The following is a 14,554-nucleotide window of genomic DNA, read 5'->3' as shown; positions in this document are numbered from 1 at the left end:
TTGCACTCCCAGAAAAAGGGGAAATTGCTGGATTTTATCATGAAATAACTACCAACCTCTGAGTAATTCCTGACAGGCGTGTTTCGGGAGGGCTGCTGTCTGGATGACTTAAATGCTAGAAAACATCAGAGTATGAATGTATAGCAATGATGGTAAATTTATGACACTTTGAAATAAACTACTGTTGGCACAAAGCACGAGAGAATTAAAAACATTTCTGCAAGACCTACGTTATGTCAGACGTTTATATCCCTTTTAAAGATGTACATAAATGACAACGGTTGGTTTGCTTACTGCGCTTAGCTGTGTTTCATTTAAGAACAATTTACTGAATATATCAAAATCTTTTGGGTTTACACAGCAAACCAAATAAATTTAATGTCTGTCTACTGTGCTATGTGGACTACTGTGTTGTATGAACCAAGGAAGTCGCTCGCCAGATACAGTAAAACAGTGGTTCTCAACCTTTTTAATGCCGCGACCCCCAACCGGTCGTAAGTAGAGGACTACTCAACTGGTGCAGCACCGTTTACAGAATGGGACTTTTGGTGAGCTCAGCAGGGCAGAGACAGCCTGGACAATTCCTATTGGCTTTTGAAAGCCAATAGAATTAGACTCTATTCAAGAGAGTCTATTCTATTGGCTTTCAAAAGCCAATAGAATAAACGGGAGTAGCACAGCTAAGGAAAAGGGGGAAAAAATGGCGGACTGCGTTGTTTGGCGACCCCCATGAAATGGTCGTTCGACCCCAAATGGGGTCCTGACCCACATGTTGAGAACCACTGCAGTAAAAGCTCATAAGATAACCTACCATCCAAAATCGACATATTTTTCGTAGGAGTGAGAGGCTTAAACGTTCTGCTGCTGCCTGTCTGATCACGGGCAGCACTTCCTGTAAACAATACAATAGACAGTCAGATGTTTACATTTTCTCACTTCTTTTTACCAAGCCTTACTAAGCCTTTAGGATGGTGCCCCCAAATTGGCTTATGCAGACTGCAATGTCCTTTAAGGAACTAACACAGGACTGGCAACATGGCGTCTGCAGACACTTAGCACAATGTATCTGGTTAGACCAGGGGTAGGCAACCTTGGCTCTTTTATGACTCCTGGACTTCAACTCCCAGAATTCCTGAGCCAGCATGGCTCAGCTTGGAAACCTCTCCATTTCTCCTCAGCATGGCTGGCTCAGGAATTCTGGGAGTTGAAGTCCACGAGTCATAAAAGAGCCAAGGTTGCCTACCCCTGGGTTAGACAATATTACAGATAGTTCTTGACTCACAACAGCTCATTTAGTGACCATTCGAACTTATGACGACACTGGAAAAAGCGACTTTCTCACACTTATAATTGTTGCAGCACTCCCTTGGTCACGTGATCAAAATTCAGACACTTGGCAACTGACTCCTACTTATGACGGTTGCAGTGTCCCAGGGTTTTGTGAACACCTTTTGCAACCTTCTGACAAGCAAAGTCAATGGGAAGTCAGATTCACTTAACAATCGCATTACTAATTCCACCACTGCAGTCATTCACTTAACACTGCAGTTATTAAATTAGTAACACGGTCGTTACTATCAGAAGGCTGCAAAAAGTGATGACATGACCCCAGGACACTACAACCGTCACAAATATGAACCAGCTGCAAAGCATTGGAATTTTGATCACATGACCATGGGGGGGGTGCTACAACGGTCGTAAGTGTGCAAAACACTCATAAGTCACTCTTTTCAGTGGTGTTGTAATTTCAAATGGTCAGTAAATGAACTGTTGTAAAGTTGAGGAGTACCTGTAAGCCAATAATCAACCACAACAGCTTTATAGAAAGTGCAACAAGATGGAAAAAAAACTAGCCTCCTCTTCCTCGCCGAGATGACCCCCTTGCTGAGACATTCTGTCCTCTGCCTCTTGCCCGACCTCTCTGTCTACCCCGGCTGGGAGCTAAAGAGTCTTCCGATTCATCATTGAATCTTTGGTTAGAGGTGGCCACATCCATGAGGTCGTCATCACTCATCACCGAAGCACGATCGGTCTCTTGAGATCTGGCTTTGGCCCTGTTGATAGCCTGGGAGAAAAAGAGGGAAGCAGGAAAAAAAAAGAATTCCACTCAGATATGAAAGCATTTCTCCATGCACGGAGTGGAAATTACCAAAGGGGTGGAAGAAATATTTACTGCTAAATCAATGAGTGGTCTTAAAACTGAAAGGGGGAAAACAGGAGAGCAAACAGCAGGTAAAGCTTGATTTGAAACAAAAGGAATTGTGTGGTCTACATTTCTGTAGAGAAAGAAGTGAAGCACACTGTGAGGTAAATATGAGTCTCGTCTGATTCGTGGATTTCGGCCTACCTCACGGACTTCTTCGTCCTCTTCCACTGTGTTCGTTTTTCTCGATTCTCTGAAGCGCTGAACCTGCATTGAAATGGAAGAGTCACCGAATATATTCAGATGAAATAAGAATTCATGCTTAATGCAAATTTGTTTCCTTCCTGAAGGGGGGGAAAAGGCTAGCTGAAATTCAAGTACAACTAATCCTCAACTTACAACCATTAGTTTAGTGACTGTTCAAAGTTACAACAACACTGAAAAAAGTGACTTAGGACTATTTTTCACACATACAACTACTGCAGCATCTCCATGGTCATGTGATCAAAACCCAGGCACTTGGCAACTGGAATATATTTATGACGGTTGCAGTGTCCCGGGGTCATGGGGTCACCTTTTGTGACCTTTTCACCAGCAAAGTCAATGGGGAAGCCAGATTCACTTGACAATCGTGTCACCAACTTAACAATTGCAGTGGTTCCCTTAACAACTTTGGCAAGAAAGCTCGTAAGATGGGGGAAAATTCACTTAACAACCTATTTGCTTAGCAATGGAAATTTTGGGCTCAAAATTGTCGTCATAAGTCCAGGACTACCTGGGTATTCTGGTACATTAAACAAGAATTTGACCATCTGAAGGTGGCCAAAAATTACTCAAGGGAAGCAGCTGTTCAAATCAGTCTCCTTGCCATGATGTGACATTTGTAATCGTAATACAGATATTTGTAATATTCAATTATTGAATGTGTTCAGGAAGAATAAATCATGCCATACAAACCTCTTCGTCAATTTTGGCTTCTTCTGCATCTATACGCCGCTCCTTCAGAAATCTCTGGGTCTTTTCTAACTGGAACTTCACTAGTTCTTCAATAGCGTCCTTCTCCTCCTTGTCCACAAATTCTTGCACGGCTTCCCCCATGCCTCTCTCAGTCAGAAGAGAAAGCTGCACTTTCTTGGACACATAAACGAAGAGTCAGTTTGATTTCAATTTATATACTAACCAGATTTGTTGAATTATGTTTGTTGAATTGAAGAAAGCATTGGATAAATTGGAATGATGGAATGTTTTGTTGGGAGAAATTTAATTCAGCAATAAATTTATCCCTGCACTACCTTTGAAACTCCCTTTAATCATCAAACTGACCTACAGGTAACCATCATTGTTAAGTGAGTATTGATCCATTTTACGACCTTTCTTGCTAAAGTTGTTAAGTGACTAACTGCATCTGTTAGGTTAGTACCATGGTTGTTAAGTGAATCTGACTCCCCCCCCCCTTGATTTTGTTTGTCCGAAAGTCGCAAAAGGAGATCACATGACTCTGGGACGCAGCAACCATCATTAAATATGAGTCAGTTGCTAAACATCTGAATTTTGATCACGTGACCCTGGGGATGCTGCAACCGTCATAAGTGTGAAGAACGATCATAAATCACTTTTTTCAGTACCACTGTAACTTGGAACGGTCACTAAACAAACTGCTGTAACTTGAGGAATACCTAAAGTTTTAGCTAAGATTTAGTTATTATTAATAATAATTAATATGAATAAATAATAAAAACTAATTAATTAGTGTTAAATTTTCTGCAGCTTAGCCACAAAAGCTTAACTTGTAACCTGGCTACAAAAAGTTACAGGTTTTTTTTTTAAATTAAATTTTTTATACAGTTTTTACAATAAAATCCCTCCCCACCACCCTCCCTCCACCCCCCCTTAACCCTCCCCCCCTTCCCAGAGCTGAATACAGAGCTAAAAATAGCAGAAGAAAAAACATAAAAATTAAATAAACATCAATCAACTATATATAAATCCTAAAGTAATTAAAGAACCCCCCCTTAACTCCATTACATTAAAATCAACATTAAAATCAACAAATCTAACCATAACAACTTTACTCTAAAAAAAAAAGTTACAGGTTTTGTTCTAACATAACTTTCACATCCAGATTGTTTATCTCAGCGCAATATCAAAACCACAAATTGCCCAAAGTTTAAATGGAAAATTCCAATAATGGAACTCCAATCATTCAATTAAAATCTGTTTTGATGACTATTTTTAAACCTAGTGATAAATAATAGAAAAATATGTTTACCTTCTCTGCTGTTTGGAAATATTGCTTTACTAAATCCTCCACCCGCAGGGTTGTTCCCTTAGCTGTAGGATTGTGGACCAGTTTTCTGAAGTTAACTTCATCTTCTAAAAAAAAATAAAAAAAAATATAAGATACATTTCAATCCTTTTAAGGAAATGCTTACTATTCCAAATAATCACCATCACGAAGTTTTTTTAAAAAAAAAATTACACACACAAACACGTCTGGTAGGCATAAAGAAAATATGTAATGTTTTATTTTAAAAGTTTAGTGAATTGTAACAAAAGTATAGATTTTTTATGGAAAACAGAAGTCCTATATTTTAAAAATACAGATGGAAAGATAAAATAAAGATTTTCAACAGTGAAACAACACCATTAAAATAACACAGGTTCCTATTGCAGATTTTCTTTTGTATTTTGTTCAGTTTTTAGTCTTATTGAATACCTGAGTTTACTTGATTGCTTAATTATTAAGAAACCTAAGTCTCAGAATTAAGTTAACTATTTGGTCAAAAATATTAATTTGTTTTAACTTTAACCCAAGATGCAAAGACAATTGTTCAAAATAATAAAGACTGAATTTTAAAAGGCCCCATTAAAAACACAGAAGATTCTAGAACAGCATTTAATATAGCTTGAGATCATGTTTTTACTTATACACATTATCACCATAATAATCATTCTGTGGACCAATTTCATTTCAGGAATCCTTTTGCAATCCATTTCCTCTTCAGCAAACCACACTAGTGTTCATTAAACCTTGAATACAGAATCTTTGTCAGCTATTAATAATCTCCCTTTTAAAAGCTAGGACATATTTCTCAATATCATCTTATTTCAGCACAGGTGCTTTGAACAAGATGACATAGTAAGGCTGAAACCATCAGTGAAACAAAGACTAGCAAACTGCTAGTGCTAAAAAAAAACACTCCATCATTTCATCTTGCATGAACAGAAAAAGAATGCTTGGATGTAATTATTCTTCCTAGTACCTTACAAAAAGGAATACAATCCATGGGCTAGAATCAGCTGTAATATACTGTAATTACATACGTAAACACAAATTTCAAAGGAATGTTAAATACCAGACAATGAATTAAACATTAGGTGAGATGGACAAGGCTTCTGGGCCTTACCAGGTGATTTTAGGCAAAGATAAAGAGTTTATTGCAAATGATTATTACAATTTATAGAAATTAAATAGGTTGCCGTATTGTGAAAAAGAAAATTATCAGAACGAACCAACTGTTTTCAGGAAGAAACACATTAACTGCTTGGAAGTGGGAGATTTAAGAAGGACCAACATAAATATATAAAAATAATAGATGTATAAAAATACCTGACAGCATGAAAACGACAGAAATAATGTAGTGGGGGAAGACAAATTGGTCCAGGAATAAAACCACGGAGAACAAGTGATGGACCTCAAACTTAAATTTTGAGAATATAAAAAGATGAAAGGAATAGAAGACCTCCTCATTTCTGAGATCCAAAGCCGTGAAAATCTATGGATCAGTAAGTGGAGAGTTACTGATCCTATAAATGAGTTTCTTATTCTCTACATTTTGAGGGTGTCTTCAACATAGTTAGTATGAATAGGAAACATTACATCTTTCTGCATGTTCAGCTTATGTGCAAGATGTTTTTTATTAAATAAATTTAATTTGATTCTGTAATAAGATCTTATAGCAAGTGAGACATACTGAGTTAGCCAATGATTGTGCTAAACCAGTGGTTCTCAACCTGTGGGTCGGGACCCCATTTGGGGTCGAACGACCATTTCACGGGGGTCGCCAAACAACGCAGTCTGCCATTTTTTCCCCCTTTTCCTTAGCTGTGCTACTCCCTTTTATTCTATTGGCTTTCAAAAGCCAATAGGAATTGTCCAGGCTGTCTCTGCCCTGCTGAGCCTGCCAAAAGTCCCATTCTTCAAATGGTGCTGCACCAGTTGAGTAGTCCTCGACTTACGACCAGTTGGGGGTTACGAGATTAAAAAGGTTGAGAACCACTGTGCTAAACAAACCAAATTATATTCTTAGATTGTTAGGACTTAAGTTCCACAGTAACCCCTCCAAATTCTATAGAATTACAAAATCCCTAGACTGTAATGAGATTCTGATTTGGAAAATTTTGCATAGAAGATACAAAGGAGGAGGAGGAGATGAAAGACATTTTTGTGGTTCAAGTGATTCTGAATGGAATCAGTTTGCATACGAATTATTTTTTTTAATTGGAAGCTCTATATTAATATTTCAAATAAATGAATAAAACCAATGCTAAGCAGATGGCCAGGTTTGAAATAACAATTGGGAGCAAAGTATCTTGTTTTCAATATATTTATAAATTAAAATCATTGTGCATTTAGAGGACTACGCTACATGAAAAAAATTGTCTTTTTAATGGGTTTGGTCAAAAATTTTTTGAAGTTGCATTAAAACTGTTTCATAGGTTATTGTTTTATTTATTTATTAAATGTATATGGCACCCGTCTCGCAACTGAAGCGACTCCGGGTGGCTTACCACACAATAAAAGCAATATAAAAGAATTAAAAATGTTAAAAACAGTAACAGGTATTAGATCAGTGGTTCTCAACCTGTGGGTCGGGACCCCATTTGGGGTCGAACGACCATTTCACGGGGGTCGCCAAACAAGGCTGTCCGCCATTTCCCCCCCCTTTTTTGGCCACGCCCCTGGCACCCGATGATGTATAAGTGGTTGGGGGTCACCACAACATGGGGAACTGTATTATGGGGTTGCGGCATTAGAAAGGTTGAGAACCGCTGTATTAGATAATATACTTTACATTATACTTATATTTATACAGGTAGTCCTGGACTTATCACCATTCGTTTAGTGACTGTAGTTACAACAACACTGAAAAGGAAAATGACCTAGAACTGTTTCTCACACGACTGTTGCCATGGTCATGTGATCAAAGTTCAGATGCTTGGCAACTGGAATGTATTTATGACAGTTGCAGGGTCATGTGATCACCTTTTGCGACCTTATGACAAGGAAAGTTAACGGGGAAGCCAGACTCATTTAACAATCATGTTACGAACTTAACTGTAGTGATTTACTTAGCAACTGTGGCCAGAAAGGTCGTAAAATGGGGCAAAACTCACTTAATAACTGCCCCACTTGAAATTTGGGGTTCAATTGTGGTCGTAAGTCAAGCACTACTTGTAATTATACTTATTCTTCATCTCACTCACCCATCCCAACACACATAATTTCCCACACAGAAAAGAAAAATTTCTATAGATAAACTTCTATTATTTTTCCCAGGGACAATACTTACTACAACAAATTTGGAAAATTATATATACTGTTTTAAAACATTTACCATTTTTCTCTTTTTGTTCCCGATGCCTGAAAAAATGTATGATATCTTTTGGATTAGCCACTTTATCCATGTATTTCTGGCTGAAACGAACCATACTGAATGGTTCGAAGCCTCCGCTGTAATCTACCTTCAAATCAAATCAAATAAAGAATAAAAGATGTGGGAATTTGCAATTAGGCATCTCTAAAAAATAATTAAAAATTCATCGGCTGAATTTGATGTGCTTATCAATATTTTACTAAGGTATTAGCAAACACTTTATTATTTCAGTATAGCAAATATTTACTGAAGTATTGGTATTATAGTATATTCTAGCTACTGTTAGTAATTCACAGGAACACCATGTACTAACAGCTGGCAAAACTGAAAATATATTCAACTTTAATGTTCATGCAACCTTCAAACAGCCAAGGAGTTTATAAAATTAGCTCCTCTAAGATCTTTCAACCTCCATCTCTAAGGCATATTTTAATTAATCCCTAAGGCTACTTAATTAAACAAAACTAAAGCCTTAATCCAGGGGTCTTCAAACTTAGCAACTTTAAGATTCTGGGAGTCGAAGTCCACAAGTCTTAAAGTTGCCAAGTTTGAAGACCCTTGCCTTAATCGATACATTAGACATGTAGAATTGTTTAAAAATCAACCCATACTTGAAAAGTTACTGCCTATTAAAGTTTGGCTAATGAAACACTAGGAAGAAAGCTTCCGATTTAAAGATCACATTCTTACTCGTAATCTTATTAGAGGCTTCTCTGGTTGTTTGGAATTTCCCAGACGGTGTCTTTCTGCCTTTTCCAGCATCATTTCAACCTTTAAGAAAGGGACATAATTTGCTAAATGCAAAATCTGCTATATCAGGTATCAATATATGCACAATACAGATCAGAGGTCTTCAAACTTGGCCCTTTTATGACTTGTGGACTTGAACTCCCAGAATTCCTCAACCAGACATGTTGACTGAGGAATTCTGGGAGTTGAAGTCCACAAGTCATAAAAAGACAAAATTTGAAGACCCCTGATATAGATTAAAACAAGCAATCTTTAAGTTTTTTAGAATTTTTCTTCTCCTGGAACATACCTATTAGACTACATAAACTACCTAAAGGAGAAACTACAAGGCTGATTTCCAATGAAGATAATCTGTCCCAACCCACAGCAGAATTGGATTTATTGTTCTTATAATACTCTGAAAGCCACAGCAACATTAATATAGGCAATGTAGCCTGCTTGTATTTAACTGGAATCTCTTCTTCTCACTTAGTAGCAATAGACAGTACCCCAACTATCTAGTCTATGCTCATAGAAATGTAAAGAAGTCTTGCCAAAACATTTTAGAAGAAAATGATAGAAAACATTAGCAAGAATATGCAGTCTATTGCCCCCAATCTAAACACAATCTCAAAACCTTTTTTTTTTTTTTTTGGGAATTTCATGGGACCTTGACAGCAGCAATTGCCAAGAACTAGCAACAGCATTTCTACCATTTTGAAGCATAAAATATAAAAAAAATGTAACATGACCCTTAACGTAAGCTTAACCTAGTTTTAAAAAGGTGATTGTCTTGCATCATAAGCTCTAAGTCGAAAAAACTGTCCCCACTGGTACCTATGTTTATAACAGCGAAGTGTGTGTGTTTGTGTGTGTGTGTAGAGAACAATGAGATCTGAGAAACAATGAAGAAAAGTCCTTTTGTTTAATGAAGAATTCAACTCACCTGACATTGACTTCTATCTAATATCACATCCAATTCTATAGTACGGGCAATACCAATACCAGTATGCATTTTTTAAAAAAGCTTTACCTTCTCCATGCAGAAATCTTGTATTACTTGTGTGACTTTTGGGTTGTCTGGGAGAAAAAAGTCCGGATAGTCAGCCAGAACAAGGTCTTCAAGGTAGAAAGGCCGTACGGTCTGGAGAGGAATCTTCTGCATCTTCATTTTTTTGTCTTTGATGTGCAACAAGCCAACGTGTCTGGGAGGCATTGAACAAAGCGGCTTAAATCTTGGCAATGTGATAGAACTTCAGAATAGTCACAGAATTTGGTTGAGAGCAATGACAATAAAAATGGAAACCTAGGTGATGGAGGAGATCAAGGTCCAAGGAGATCAAGGTCCATGGCTAAGAACTCCCATCTACATCATCAAAAAGTAAGGAGCGTAGTAGCTCACGAGGTTAGGATGCTGGGCTGATGATCAACAGGCTCATGTTTAGAGACCCGGAAGCAACCACGGGACAGGGTGAGCTCCTGTCACATGCTCCAGCTCCTGCCGACCCAGCAGTTTGAAAGCGGGTGAGTAGATAGATGGATACCTTAATGGGGACATGAAGGAGCCCCGACTGGATATTTCCCAGGCAACAGGGATGTCACCATTCAATCCTTTCAACCTGGAAGCACTTCAGTGCTCTCAACCTGACTGTAGTATCGTCAAAATCAGCCCTAAGATTTATATAGGTGCGTAATGAAGTAACTTTCCTATCTAAATCCAGTTACATTATATCACTGCAACTGATGATTTATTGTTCAGAACAATGTTAGAGTGTTTCTTATGTTTATATTCCACTTTCTTCTAAGCAGACAAAGGCAATTTCTATTTTCTCATCCCCTTTTTGACTATCCTAATAACCCTGAACCGAGAAAAAGGAATTCCCCTAAGCTACCCAGGGAGCTGTATTAATTACATACAGCACATAAGAATGTAATTTTCCTGGATAAAACAAAATAAATACAAAAGAGATTTTTTTTATTATTCATTTTCTCTTCCACAGTTTCTTGATGGGAGAAAAACTGTTGTTAAATGTCCTTCTCTAATTCAGAAGACAGAGGCTTCTGCTGAACATCTCCAAATCCCTAAGTGGCCTGTTGCAAGTCAGATGTATACTGTAAGTGTAACTATACAACCACAATTGAGCCCAAGATTTCTATTGTTAAACCAAACAGTTGTTAACGTGAATTCCGCCTCATTTTACAATCTGTCTTGTTAAGTAAATCACTGCAGTTGTTAAATTAGTAACATGGTTGTTAAGTGACTCTGATTTCCTCATTGACTTTGTCAGAAGGTCGCAAAAGGTGATCAATTGAACCTGGGACACTGCAACCCTCATAAACATGAGCCAGTTGTGTCCAAAGTTCGATCACATGACTGTGGAGATGCCACAACGTTTGTTAAGTGTGAAAAATGGTCATACGTCGAGGACTACCTACAGTGTCTTTGCCTCAGATTCCATGCAATTCCTAGCACAGGGGTTATTTTTAGCAGAGGAGTTTGAATTTTTATAATTTGCTAATACCATTAGTGAGAAAGGTTCTTGGGAAGTATTTCTCTTTAAATAAGTCTCTCTGGCTATACTACTTTACCTCAGTCTAACTCAGGGGTCTTCAAACTTGGCCCTTTTATGACTTGTGGACTTCAACTCCCAGAATTCCTCAGCCAGGAATTCCTCAGGCACGCTGGCTGAGGAATTATGGGAGTTGAAGTCCACAAGTCACAAAAGGGCCAAGTTTGAAGACCCCTGGTCTAAATCTATTCTTGAATGGTCAATCAGCTATGAGACCCAAGGGAAATTTATCCTGTAAATCTGTTAACATGCAAATTTTAATATCAACAACTATATTACATTTGGGGAAACAGTATAGTAAATAGTTAAATCCTTAAATCCTAATTTAACCTAATCTTAACTGTTACTAATTAATCAGGTGGCTTCAATATCTGTGACAATGAAAAATGCTATTTATCCATCAGATATTGATTTCAGATTTTCTTTGGATTATCCTTTCTGATAAGCACAATAGAACCAAGAGATCCAAAAGAAAAATCAAAACACATTACAGATTCCTCAAAAATGAAAGAGATACAGTGTTTAAAGGAAAGACTCCTATAAATTTGTACTGAATATATAATATAAATTACTGAAACACACAAGAACATACTTTCTGACAGTTTCTCCTGGTGACAAAGATGTAACCACTGAACTTCCTGGCTGAGAAATATAGAAAAGTTGTTGCTCGTTTCTGACTGGAGATATTTTACATTCATGTTCATGACCCCAAATTACAAGGTCAATGAAGTCATCTAGAAATTGTTCTGGAATATAATTTGTGGCTCCATGTTTACTCCTGTGCCAAGGAAAACAAACACGACAGCAACAAATTAAAACAGCATTTTGCAAACTATAAACCAAAGTACCCAATTTTTAAATATAACATGTTATCACAATATTAGGCCCATTCTCACTGTCCCAAATATGTTTATCAGATATCAAAAGGTAAGAGAAAGTAAAAGAAAATATTAGATTCTGATATCTACAATCTCATGTAAGCTTCAAAACATTTGTAATTATGATTTGCTGTTCTAGTTCTACAATTATTTTGCCACATTGAAAACTGTGACATTGTCAAATTCAATGACTTGATCAACACAAGAGACAGATCATTCCTGGGCTACAAATAAACAACAATCTCAACAACCAAAGTGGATGACATAACTAAGAACAGGCTATCAATTCAGGATCCAGATGAGATCAATATAGACCAAAGGCATAAGATGTAACCTGGGGACTGTATCTATACCTGTTCTGATGAATTACAAACAGATTAAACCATCTATCTTCATCTTCTTTTGGCCTCAACATGGTTACTTGTTTATTCACAAACATCCGATGTAGTCTTTCATCGGGAACAGATCCTAGAAGAGAAAAATTACATGCAATGGGCTTTTAGTGATCTACCAAGCAGAAAATTACACAGCTGAGTAGTGAGATTCCAGTTAGTATTTAGATATCACATGAAATTATTTTGCCAACTAAAGATTAGATTGGCCATGACCTCAGTCCTTTGCAACACCTTAAAGACAAATTGGGTTTGGGGACACCTTGCAGCCTTACACTTTTTCCACATGGCACTCATTGCATGAGGGGCAGTGCAATGACTCAGCGGTTAAGACCCTGGGCTTGTTGGCTGGAAAGCCGACAGCCTAGATTTGAGATCTGAGCTCCACATGATGGGATGAGCTCCCATCCTCACCTAGCTGCTGCCAACCTAGCAGTTTGAAAGCATGCAAATGCAAGAAGGTAAATAGGTACCATTTCGGTGGGAAGGTAACAATGTTCCACGACATCATGCTGATCACATGACCACAGAAATCTCTTTGGACAGCACTGGTTCAATGGCCTTGAAATGGAGATGAGCACTGTCCCCAATAGTCGGCAACAACTAGCAGAGTAAAATCCGCAGCGACTTCTCTACTCATTGCATGAAACTCTAAATAAAATTTAGGAGCATGCAAAACATATCATTTTGAATCCTTTCCAGAATGGAACTTCCATCTCAGCGTTTGGGAGTGGTAAATTTGAGCTTGAAACACTTCTGAAACACTTAGAACAGCGTGTTTCACAAAACAGAGGCTTTGCACTTGGAAATGAGTTAGCTCACAAAATTTTGCACTTGAAATAGTTGGAAACATTTTCATTCACCTAATCAATATTTTGTGGATCAAATCTTGCTAGTCCTACTCTTAATTCTAACCCACAAATTACAAAATAGAAATTAAATTCAATATCTTTTATTCTTTTTTCCATTTTTGGAGAACCACTCGTATACATAAAATACCCGATTAGAGAGGTGCAAAAATCTTACCTAATCCATAAAGAGCAATCTTTGAATTTCCTTTCTGAAGCAAAATAGGACTAATTTCTATTTTCTCTACCGATGGTGAACGTCCAAAATGATTAATAAGTCCCGCACAAGTTAAAATGTCCAAAGCACAAAGACCATCTGCCTATAGATATGGAAAATAATAACAAAAATGGAATTTGTGACACATCAATTTTGTTAAATTTCCAAAATATAAAACATTAAAACCAGAATATGTTACTTATTTGCGTGTGCACATAAGTAAAAACCAGTATACTTTGCATATTACAATTGCTTAAATTTCTCAGACAAATGACAAATTAATGTATTTTCCTGTATTAAATAGTCCCTAAAGCCTTCGACATCTCAAAAGTAGGGAAAACATAAGAGTGATTGCAAGCTACATAAAGTGGCATTGCAAATACTGTAGCTTCTAATCCTCCAGGCTAAGAATAATCTCTGAACAATTAGACAAAAACCAGAATGTAACTAATTACTGTAGTTTTCCACAAATTAACAACATCTCACAAATAAAATATACAAAAACAGTATGGTAAAAGTTCAATTTTTAAAACTTGGTGATTTTGTTGAAGACAATGAACCAAATCAATTGTACAACGAACGGTTGTACGCTTTTACCCTAAGGAACTTACATTCTATCCTATGCTAAAACACAAACCATGTACATTAAATGCTATTTTTATTTTGTATGCTTTCCTAATCATAATCTATTATAAACTTGACAAGTTTAAGAAATACTTTGATATAGGAACACTTGGTATAGGATACAAGATAATTCTTGCTCAATTTCACTAACAGATTTTAGTACAGAATTGCTGGATTGTAATTTTTATAATCTTGGCTGTCTTTCTAAAGTATTACTAGCATAATTAATAAAGCTACTGGTCTTCTTTCACCCTCTAACGTTCTTACCCCTGTGGGATCATCATGGTTGCCATGAATACTAAAAACCGGAATAGAAATGTTGAGATTTTCATCTTGATAGTTCACCCATGGAAACCTAGAAAGGACAAGTTTAAAGCAAGCAAAAATTGCATCATTTGCAACATGCAGCTAAACTTGTACATTTTTTAAATAGAATTAAACCTTATATGCTGAATTCAGAACTGTGAAGTTCTTGATGTTCTCTGAGTTTGGCCAT

General features: G+C 37.0%; 1 protein-coding gene across 5 annotated transcripts in view; it reads right to left on the bottom strand.

The window, feature by feature from the left end:
- The window catches only part of MRE11 (MRE11 homolog, double strand break repair nuclease), a 31,665-nt gene that overhangs the window by 9,158 nt on the left and 7,953 nt on the right, over positions 1–14,554 (bottom strand). For all 5 annotated transcript variants that reach the window (XM_039349084.1, XM_039349085.1, XM_039349088.1 and 2 more), the window contains exons 5-17: positions 14,326–14,413; positions 13,396–13,537; positions 12,331–12,445; positions 11,692–11,877; positions 9,563–9,734; positions 8,491–8,571; positions 7,762–7,888; positions 4,413–4,516; positions 3,101–3,274; positions 2,348–2,410; positions 1,855–2,065; positions 812–892; positions 57–115 (exon numbers count right to left, since the gene is read on the bottom strand). In XM_039349084.1, the coding sequence (XP_039205018.1) occupies positions 57–115; positions 812–892; positions 1,855–2,065; positions 2,348–2,410; positions 3,101–3,274; positions 4,413–4,516; positions 7,762–7,888; positions 8,491–8,571; positions 9,563–9,734; positions 11,692–11,877; positions 12,331–12,445; positions 13,396–13,537; positions 14,326–14,413 (1,603 nt within the window). The remainder of the gene's footprint in view (positions 1–56; positions 116–811; positions 893–1,854; positions 2,066–2,347; positions 2,411–3,100; positions 3,275–4,412; positions 4,517–7,761; positions 7,889–8,490; positions 8,572–9,562; positions 9,735–11,691; positions 11,878–12,330; positions 12,446–13,395; positions 13,538–14,325; positions 14,414–14,554) is intronic.

The sequence above is a fragment of the Crotalus tigris genome, unplaced genomic scaffold (assembly GCF_016545835.1).
Source record: "Crotalus tigris isolate CLP2741 ecotype Arizona unplaced genomic scaffold, ASM1654583v1 scf7180000018224.911827, whole genome shotgun sequence".
Classification (NCBI taxonomy): domain Eukaryota; kingdom Metazoa; phylum Chordata; class Lepidosauria; order Squamata; family Viperidae; genus Crotalus; species Crotalus tigris.
This window is presented reverse-complemented; position numbering and strand designations above follow the sequence as displayed.